The 10,687-nt window shown below is 42.9% G+C and overlaps 2 protein-coding genes across 9 annotated transcripts in view; one reads left to right on the top strand and one right to left on the bottom strand.

Moving 5' to 3' along the window:
- LOC307254693 (calcium/calmodulin-dependent protein kinase type IV-like) overlaps nucleotides 1–606 on the top strand; it is a gene marked incomplete at its 3' end in the record, with an annotated part of 20,254 nt that extends 19,648 nt beyond the window's left edge. The window contains exon 11 of the mRNA XM_080033171.1: nucleotides 91–606. Within this exon, the coding sequence (XP_079889297.1) occupies nucleotides 91–606 (516 nt within the window). The remainder of the gene's footprint in view (nucleotides 1–90) is intronic.
- The window catches only part of LOC307254853 (NACHT, LRR and PYD domains-containing protein 12-like), a 365,889-nt gene that overhangs the window by 332,249 nt on the left and 22,953 nt on the right, over nucleotides 1–10,687 (bottom strand). For 5 of the 8 annotated variants that reach the window (XM_080033377.1, XM_080033383.1, XM_080033381.1 and 2 more), the window contains exons 19-21: nucleotides 9,670–9,790; nucleotides 9,516–9,566; nucleotides 9,323–9,370 (exon numbers count right to left, since the gene is read on the bottom strand). In XM_080033377.1, coding sequence (XP_079889503.1) covers nucleotides 9,323–9,370; nucleotides 9,516–9,566; nucleotides 9,670–9,790 — 220 coding nt within the window. Of the gene's footprint in view, nucleotides 1–6,228; nucleotides 7,451–9,322; nucleotides 9,371–9,515; nucleotides 9,567–9,669; nucleotides 9,791–10,687 lie in introns of those variants that run through there. The other 3 variants (XM_080033388.1, XM_080033378.1, XM_080033385.1) reach the window with 3 other exon arrangements.

Raw genomic sequence — 10,687 nt, 5'->3', positions numbered from 1 at the left:
AGACAGACAGACCCACAGACAGACCCACAGACAGACACATACCGTTCTTCCATAACAAACCCTCTCTGGATCTCCGTCTGTTTCCCTCAGGCTGCCATGAAGGCCGTGGTGGCGACCAGTCGGATGCACGAGAGCTCGCGGCGTCGCACCGACAGCTGTGAGATGCCTGGCTCAGGGACGTCCCGGCAGGGCAGCATGCAGCTGGACCCGCCCCCCGAGGCCCCCGACCAACCAGCCAAGGACCAGCAGCCACCCGACCAACCAGAGGCCTCCGCAGACACCGAGACCACGCCCCCAAAGCAAGACCACCAATCAGAACCAGCGGACCAAACCTCCCCTCCACTCAGCCCCAAGTCGTCCAGCTCTGTCACAGCGCACAGCCCGGAGCCCTGTGACGTCACAGCCAGAGCCCCGCCCCCCAGCAGGCCCCCTCTGCGTATGGACGGGCCGAGGCAGCCGTCCGTCATCCCCAAGACCACCAATCAGAGTGCAGGGTCAGTGTTAGAGCCCGCCTCCAAAGTGGAAGGGGAAGAGAACACGCCCACTCTGGCCAACGGCTTCACGCCAGCGCCGGAGCCGGCCAGTAAGAACGCACACGGCCAGTGATCACATGACACACACGGCCAGTGATCACATGACACACAAAGACAGAATGGAAACCAGGAGATTTAGTGTTCCAATTCACAGGCTTTTTTTTTTTTTAAGATTATTTTTTGGCATCTTCAAGCTTTATTAGACAGTACAGAGTTGAAATGGGGAGACAGAGAGAGAGAGAGAGAGAGAGAGAGAGACAGAGAGAGAGAGAGAGAGAGAGAGAGAGAGAGGAGGAGGGATGACCTGCGGTAAAGGTCCACGGGTCGGACTCGAACCCGCGACCACTGCAACGAAGGCCGGAGCCGATATGGTACGCGCTCTATCCACTACACCACCGGAGCGCCCGCAGGCTTTTTCTTTTAACGATACTACACATAGTCAGAAAGAAAAAGCCTGTGGTTTGGAACACAGGGAAAGTTAACCTGAATCAACAGTAACTTCTGAACCAGGCCAGAGAGGAGACTCCTAATGCCAGATCTAAAAACACTTTATTGAGCTGACCCGTACAGCTCTGGGTTGGACCGCATTCTGACAGTGATCACATGACCAACACACAACGGAGCGTTTTCATTGGCCGAAGCTTCACTCAAAACATCGTGAGGTTTTCAGCTCAACTAACAAAACGAATCATTTACTACTGGGACCAAACTACACCAGGAACTAAAGAGTCCGTAGCATCCAGAGCTAACGTTAGCGCTTAACGTTAGCCCTTCTCAAATAGCGGTTAGCTCACATGCTGGACCGTCAGTTTGTAGGCTGGATATGAAGGATAAAAACACAACAACGTTTTTGTCTCGTATCCGGCAATTAAATCTGCTCTGCTCTCGTTACTGTGGTAAGAAAAGGAGACAGCTCGTTAAGTTTCTTTATCTGTCAATTTACCCAAGGTATTTTAATATTAATTATTTGCGTATCCCCTCTCAAGTTCCCACACTCCAGAGGGGGTCCTCACACAGGGTCAGCCATAGTACAGCGCCCCTGGAGCAGCTTGGGGTTAAGTGTCTTGCTCAAGGACACAATGGTAGAGATGGTGGGCACCGTAGATGTAATAGCAGCCACCACTAGTTTAACTACTAACACCCTCCTGTCCGGTGCCGGGGATCGAACCAGCGACCTTGTAGTTTCTGGTCGGCCCCCTTTCCTCTAGTCTAGGCCATCCTATTTAATACTTTAATGTATTCTGAAACACAAAGCATAGGACTTTGTTTCAGCAGATGCCAACGTGTGGCACAATTAAAATGAAGTCACACATCTTTCTCACATTCACAATGCGCCATATGTCGACTGAGAGAGAACAGTCACGATGCCTATTTTGGCACTATTTCAGCACCATAGACACTGAGGGGAGGTATTCACACACACACACACACACACACACACACACACACACACACACACACACACACACACACACACACACACTCACACTCACACACACATATGTTAAAGAAAACTGACTGAAGAAGTAGAAAAATGTGTCGCCCTTTTAGATCAAATTAAGATGGCGTCTCTCGCTGCGATTGTCTTTTTCTTACCACAGTAAAGCTACTAACATACATTAGCATGTTTGTGATCGGTGTGACGCGTTGCTTAGATCTGTGTCTGGGCGATCACATGTTTACACTTGGTGTTAAAGGAGAATAACAGTATTTATCCAAACGAACTCTTAACTTTGCACTCGCTGCCAAATTTATAAAGATTTATGAAAATGTTTATTGAAACACTCACTCGTCTCACTGCATCAAGATCTAGTTTATTATTATTACTTCATCTTTCTCCACATTCACACCGCCATTTGCATGAGTTTATATTGATCGATTGGGGTCAGGGGTCAGGGGTCAGATATTGTTCCCAAATGGAAATGGGTCAAACTTTGATCTTTGTTTTTTGGGATTCCGGACGAGGACGAGAATCGGACCTCATCAGTTTACTGCCACTTTAAAGGGACAGTTCAACACGTTGGAAAATAAACCTGAAAGATTTTTTTTTTTTTAAATACATTTTTGGGCATTTTTGCTTTATTGGACAGTTTTGGAGAGACAGAGATGAAATGTGTCAGAGAGGGGAATGACATGCAGAGAACGACCCGGGCTGGATTCTAACCCGGGTCTGCTGTGAAGAGGACAGACAGACAGACAGACAGACAGACAGACAGACAGACAGACAGACAGAGAGGGGAATGACATGCAGAGAACGACCCGGGCTGGATTCTAACCCGGGTCTGCTGTGAAAAGGACTGAGACTCTATGGAGTGGGGGGGGGGGTTTAACCACTACACCACGAGCACCCCCGATCTCTGAGATGTTTAGTTGAGTGTCATGTCTCTATGGGGCCAGGATGAGGTTAGCCTAGCCTAGCCTAGCATAGAGGAAACAGGGACGGCTCTTAATTCCGACATTTTTCCCATTGGTCCGATGGTCCTTTATCCTTAAAATACACACAAACCATGGATTTTCTTCATATTCGGTGTGATATGACGTGCAAACATGTGGCTTTTCTTAGTGCAAAAGTCAAGGTAGCATCTCTCATAACACGAAAATACGAGCGAAAAAATATATATATTACAGTTGAGGAAAGAATTATTAGTGCTGAAACAGTGAAACAGAGCAAGGAATTTTTAACAGAGCTTTTCCAAACATCCTACTTTTATTTTGGATGATTACATTATTGTACTTTGCACACAAAAAAACAAAAACTACCAAAATGTTTCAACTGTATAAATAAATATCCCCTGAGTGTGTGCATTTTAGGGATGATTGACTGTCGGGCGAATGGGAAATATGTCGGACTACTGACCCGCCATATTAACAGACTGTTAAACTTCATGGCACCCAACAAGTAAACTGCAGCTATCCGGGCTCTGTCCAACAACACACCTGACAACACCCTTCACTGCTCAGTGTGCTGGGTGAAAACACAGGAGCTGGGCGGAAGGATACGCCGCTGTTTGACACAAAATAGTCCCGGCTCTAAAGAACGAATTATTGGACTCTTTGTCTTTTCCTTGGTGGAATTTGGAGTTCCGTACGACTGACACAAACATGAGACTGAATTCATTGGCTGGACAAAATACTTAATTTTCTTTTCTTTTCTTAACATCATTTTTTTTGGGGCATTTTCACTTTATTGGACAGTTTTGGAGAGACAGAGATGAAATGTGTCAGAGAGGGGAATGACATGTAGAGAACGACCCGGGCTGGATTCTAACCCGGGTCTGCTGTGAAGAGGACAGACAGACAGACAGACAGACAGACAGACAGAGAGGGGAATGACATGCAGAGAACGACCCGGGCTGGATTCTAACCCGGGTCTGCTGTGAAGAGGACTGAGACTCTGTAGGGAGCGAAGGGAGGGGGCTAACCATTACACCACAAGCCCCCCCCCCCCCTCACCCTCTCTTCCACCCTCCCTTCCCAAACTTCTCCTTTTTCTCACGGTACTGAAGGTTTGATTGTATTTTATTAAACGCGGCATGTACACTTAAGGGAAGAACGAGCTTCATAATCTTATTATTATTATTCTGCATCCCTTTCCGTGTCGGAGCATGTACAGCGGCTTTACGAGACAATCTGCTTTGAGTTTATTTTAAATCCTTTTTACTCTTTAACCGTTGGACTCCCGCTGCCGTGTGAGTAGTGGCTCTCTGTGTGTGTGTGTGTGTGTGTGTGTTCAGGTGGGTGATGTGTTGTGTTCGTGAGCTTCTAGTAGCCCTACCTCCTGTTTACTGTACATAGTTTGGTTTCAGCTCCACTCGACCAAGAGACAAACCCGAAAAAAAAAAACCTCACCAAATGTAACCTTTAAAAACTAAACTGAACCCTTTCATCTGATCTGAAACCACGTTCTACCTCTCTCTGTACAGGGGCTTCCAAAAGAACTTTAAACAGGGACGCAAATGTCTGGGAGGAAAAGAGGTTCATCTACGGTGGCCAGGAGAGTCCAAACAGCACTGCAGTCTGGAAAAAAAAGGCAAAACGTAATGGAGTCGAATAGTTAAAGACCTGGGCAAAAAACGGACCGAACTGGTTAGAAATATTTAAAAATAAATTAAGATTATTTTTGGAAATTTTTGCTTTTAGCAGTTTTTGAGCGACAGAAATGAAATGGGTCACAGAGGGCGATGACACGATTAAAAACCTGCGTCTGCTGCGAAGAGGACTGAGAATTGGAGGGGGAGGGGGGAGGGACTCTAACCACTACAAAACGGAGAATAATTATTAATTATTGCATTAGTCCAGTTCTGAACTCTGTGATTAATACGAGCCCTTTGTCTGTGACTAGTTTCCTGTTTCTCAGTCTGTTGTGCTTTTTGTTCTCTCTCAGCCACCGTACAAAATGTCCTGGATTATGAAGAAGAACTTTAGGGAGGAACCAATGAAAACGTTAGGACATTTGAATTGAAAGGCAACAGTCTGCACTAGATTCTTTAGAGTTTTGAGGCTAAATCTAGAACTGTTAAGTCTGAAGGAAAACTGACGACATTTGAGCCATCTCCTCCAATGATCTTCTGTTGAGATAACTTGTCATTCATGTGACTTTATGTTCTATAAACTAAGAATTCCAAAAAGTAAAAGTTGCTCCAACTTATTGTGTTTGGTTCAGAAAGTTTATCAGACAGTTATTTCATGTTTAATGTTTGAATCAACATTTTGACCGACTAGGTTTTGTTTGCTTTCTATATGACAGAGAATTAGTTCAGTAGCACAACTGTTATTGTTTGAAATTCTGAGTTTGTAAAAGTTATTAAACATATGAAGAATACATTTTTCATCACGTATGAATGAAAAGTTTTCAACAAAAGGTAATTAGTTAGTTGGCTCACATTTCGTTTTCTTTCAAACTGAAGTTTTATTGTATTATATATCATATTGTATGGAATTTAAAGCCCACTGAGACAAATTTGTAGTATTTGTGATTTTGGGCTATACAAATAAAACTGATTTGATTTGATTTTAGTCTTAGCCTCAGAACTCAAATATCTATTGTTGACAGTTTCCTTAACATTTTTTATTTTACTAACTTCTTCCTTTTTTTTACAGTGTAGGCTCTCTTACCTGTCCACAGGTGTCTCTATCCGTCCTGGTTAAAGCATGAACTCTGTAGATTTTATTTCCATCTATACTCTTCTGTAAAAACATGAATATTTTGCTCCTTCTGATCTCGGGGTAAACGGTGTTTGTTTTGTGTTTGCTCAGAGAACTTGTTCCTTTTCCATTTTGAAGGACGACATATAAACCGACAGATGTTCTCACGTATCTCTGCATGTAATATTTATTTATTTATTTCCATCATATCAGATTAAAGAACGTGGGTTTTACATCACATGTACAGTAAAAGGAAAAATGGAATCCCTGGATGCTTCGGTTTCTTTGTTATTATTATCACATTATAAACGTTAAGATAATAAAAGGGGTCTTAACCTCTGCTGTTACAGGAATACGTTAATAAAAGGGGTGGAGGTGCTGTCCAACAATATCTTTGGTCTTAAAATGGACTTAAGATAAGATTAGAAAAGCCTTTATTAGTTCCACAGTGGGGAAATGTTTGGCAGCAACAGGAATGTGTAAACATAACAAAACAGTATATCAGTATGTGTGTTTTTTTTAACCTTTATTACTACAGGTAAATCCCATTGAGACCAGAGACTCTTTATCAAGGGAGACCTGTTCCCATTCCCACGTTACCATTCACACACACATATTCATACACCGATAGCAGCAGCAGCTACCACGCAGGGTGCAAGCTAACTATCAGGAGCAAGTTAGGGTTCGGTGCTCAAGGACACTTGGACATGTGGCAGGGAGACGGGAGATCGAACCACCAACCCTGTAGTTGAGGGTTGAGCGCCCGACACACTTAACCACAGCCGCTGTATCAGTCCGTCACAGTAGGTAGCAGATCATGAGGAGATATTCACTGCAGTAGCTCCTCAGTGCTGTAACTGACCCATGAAGGGATGTGAGGTGCTGTCCAACATGGAGCTCAGCTTGGCTCTGACCCTCCAGCGGGTCCAGTGAGCAGCACCAGGACAGAGCTGGATTTATTATGAGTTTATTCAGTTTGTTGCTGTCAGCAGCCGCGATGCTGCCACTCCAGCACACAACACCAAAGCATATGGCCGATGCTCGTACAGCTTTTAAAGAGTAAAATTCAAGCATTTTCCAGACTTTCAAGCCTCTGTACGAACTCTGCTGATGCTTCCACAGCCATAGGAAGTCCTCAGGAGCCCTGCACTCCAAAAGACCTGAGTCTCTTCAGCAGATGAAGTCTGCTCTGGCCTTTTTTACATAGAGCCATAAACATCCCACTAGGGTTGGGCGGTATCCCGTTTTAATACCTTTAAACCTTCCCCAAATAACCAGGAAAGAAAACACAGGGAGCAACTGCACTCGTGCAAACAAGACGGCGGAGAAAAAAACATTCCTACTGAATTTTTTATTTATTTACAGAATCAAAAATATAATGATTGGTTAATTATGACACTGGTCATTATTGATAAAAATCCAGTATTTTCCAGCACAGTGTTCAGATTTTCAAGCACATTTCAAACCTGATGTTTTCCAGCTTTTAACCATCAACATTCACGTCTGTTTCTTGAGATCTTTAATGAGCATCGGCTCATTTTTCTCAAGGGTTTTGTAGAAGATTCCTTTAGCGATAACACCACCAGCTTTCAGACATCCAGAGAAGAGCTCCCTCATCTTGTCCTGAGAGGTCCTCAGAGCTCTGATTCTAACATAGCTCTCTGGTTGGAGGACTTTTTCAACAAGGAGATGATCCAAAATGGGTTCAATGCAGCTCACTCTCTTGATCAGCTCCTCTTGATGTTTATCCACAAATTCGCTTCTCCGCTAGTCTGCAGAAAAAAAGGAAAATGACCCAAAAGACTGACTGGATTTACCAAGTTAAAACATTTATTATAAAGACAGGCTTCATTACCAGATGCTATAAAACGTCTTCTTTCTATATTCAAAGTGTGAACGACTGAAACTAATCAAATATCAAAACACTGATATTCTGATTATGTAACAGTAGTTCATAAAGTTGAGATGTGTGTATGTTGCATTCACTCAGTTGTCGAGTGTTTACTGTTGATATAGAAGCTAATGGTGTTACTGGGGCTACTGTTAAATGTTTAACACATCATTCAGCACATTAATGTTTTCTAATGTTTGTGCACAGTGTGTTTAGACTACAACATGTTGACCACTAGATGGCAGTATGCACCTGGTCTATGAAGTCACACTGCTCTGGGGCCGTATTCACAAAACATTTTATCTTAGCGCTAAGAGTTCTCCTAAGGAGCACTAAAAGTTCTTAGTAAGGAGTAATTACTTAAAACCTATTCACAAAGCTGATAAGATCAACTTTTACTAAGGAATGGGAGGGACTCCTAAGCTAAGAATAGAGGGCGGTGTTGACCCTGTTGCTATGGATGATGTCATGTTCATACCTTCTATGCCCACAGTGATTGGCTGAGAGGGAATGAGAGCTAAGAGTGAATTTATGATAGAAACACTGTGGGAGATTTCCATATCGTGTCGCTGTAATAAAGTAAAGAGTATTTATATACAATTAATGACAAGTGACACTGATTTAACATGAAACCAAGATACTGCAGGGTTTCCCATACATTTGTTCACAATTAACCTACAATAGCGCCACATAGGTCTATTCATTTTAAATTTTACAATGATTTGAATCGGAAAAATATCCTCATTGAACAGCTGCACGCCATGCACTCTCACTGTATTTCTCTCAACGGCGGACTATGCAGCAATAGTCAGACAGCGACAAACCAGGAAATTCACAATTTAGAAACAACAGCCGGCAAAATCGTAAAGTGCATGAGGAAGGAAAAAGGCGAGACGCGCAACTATACAGTAGCAGACCTGTGGAACAGAGGAGATGCTGGGAAGCGCCACATATAGGCCTACTCTAGTGGGAAATTAAACCCAAACGTGACACCAACAGTAACTTTCAGTGCATCGTAAACCCAAAGCAACTGGAGGAAAAGGAACTTAATAAATATTTTTTTATAACAATATAATAAATATAAATGTGTCTATACTTTCTAAATATAGCTTTACTAAGATCATTAAACCCTCACAGCTATTAAAGGTAGGCTACCTTTTATAAAGCTCACTAGCATTAAATCTCTCCAAAACACCATCAAATGGTTGTCTGTGATTTACTCTTAGTGACTTAGGAGTCCTCTCGAGGACTCCTAGCTTTTCATAGATTTAGGAGCTAGTTTTAGCGCTAAAATGCTTTGTGAATTACACTTATCTTAAAAAGTTAGGAGTCCTAAAATTAGGAGTGAAACACCCCTTATTTTTGAGTTACTCCTAAATCAGCACGTTAGGATCTACTCTTAGCCCTAAAATGTTTTGTGAATACGGCCCCAGGTGTGCTAGCATTTTAGCACTAAAATGTGATGTGCAAAGTTATGAGTGACACGCCCTTTATTTTAGCGAGTTACTCCTAAATCAGCTAGTTAGGACCTACTCTTAGCTTTAAGATGTTTTGTGAATACGGCCCCATGTGTTTTAAAGTGACAGGTGAACAAAGAGTGAACACACAAACTAATTAGGACAGGCTCAAGTTAAGAAACCAATGAAGGACGTTTTTAAATCAGATTCTGGGTTTCTAGATGATCCCATCAGTGACTGATCACAAGCAGAGCACAAGTCATTTATACAGAAGACGTCACACTACGTGCACCTACCGTCTGCCATGGGATCTACACCAGCTGCTCCAGCTGAAGGGCCTGCAACTGAAACACATACATTATATACACACTAGGTGTTCAGACATCTCACCTTTTTCATGGCTCATGAGTTTGCATGCCTGAAAATGACTGAAAATGTAAAACTACATAATATGTTTAAGATATGTCACATTTGTACCCAGCACAGTACCTTCAGTTTTGGGAGAGACGTGAGTCTGGTCTGTCGTGGCAGGATGATGTACTGAAACATTTGAAAAATGCCAAATCAGTCAAGACATTAAATAAAATAATTAAACATTAAATAATGTATTTTTTGGACTTGTTAATTCTGGGGAAACATTTACCATGTGTGGTGTTGAAGATTATATTCCCTCCCGCATTAACACCTTTTAACTGAGGTGCGATGGCGACACTTTCTTTCTGGGCGGTGATTGTTGTGCTTCCAGCTCCGCTCCAAGTTTCAGCTGATTGAAAATAGACAGAATCATGAACAAGTATCCACAACTCAGTTTTCTTCCATCAACACCTGAACTGTATTGGGTTCATAATCAGCAAAAGGCTGAAAGATTATGAAACAAATGTAGTCTGGTAAAATGTAACATGGGACTGACACATTTCAATTTCCCTATTTTGTAAAATGTTCCCTTTTAGCTCTGGCAGCTGACCATGTCTGAACCTAGTACAAGAATAGCTATGCTACCAACAAGCTACTGGGAAATACATTTCAAATAGCGGTATGGCCACTGCCTAACACTCACATTAAGTCCCTACTGCCTAACACTCACATTAAGTCCCCACTGCCTAACACTCACATTAAGTCCCTACTGCCTAACACTCACATTAAGTCCCTACTGCCTAACACTCACATTAAGTCCCCACTGCCTAACACTCACATTAAGTCCCCACTGCCTAACACTCACATTAAGTCTCTACTGCCTAACACTCACATTAAGTCCCTACTGCCTAACACTCACATTAAGTCCCCACTGCCTAACACTCACATTAAGTCCCCACTGCCTAACACTCACATTAAGTCCCCACTGCCTAACACTCACATTAAGTCCCCACTGCCTAACACTCACATTAAGTCCCTACTGCCTAACACTCACATTAAGTCCCCACTGCCTAACACTCACATTAAGTCCCCACTGCCTAACACTCACATTAAGTCCCCACTGCCTAACACTCACATTAAGTCCCCACTGCCTAACACTCACATTAAGTCCCCACTGCCTAACACTCACATTAAGTCCCCACTGCCTAACACTCACATTAAGTCCCCACTGCCTAACACTCACATTAAGTCCCCACTGCCTAACACTCACATTAAGTCCCCACTGCCTAACACTCACATTAAGTCCC

The sequence above is a fragment of the Ammodytes marinus genome (assembly GCF_949987685.1).
Source record: "Ammodytes marinus genome assembly, chromosome: 8".
Lineage (NCBI taxonomy): Eukaryota > Metazoa > Chordata > Actinopteri > Uranoscopiformes > Ammodytidae > Ammodytes > Ammodytes marinus.
Note: the sequence above shows the minus strand (reverse complement) of the source record. Positions and strands in the feature narration are given on the sequence as shown.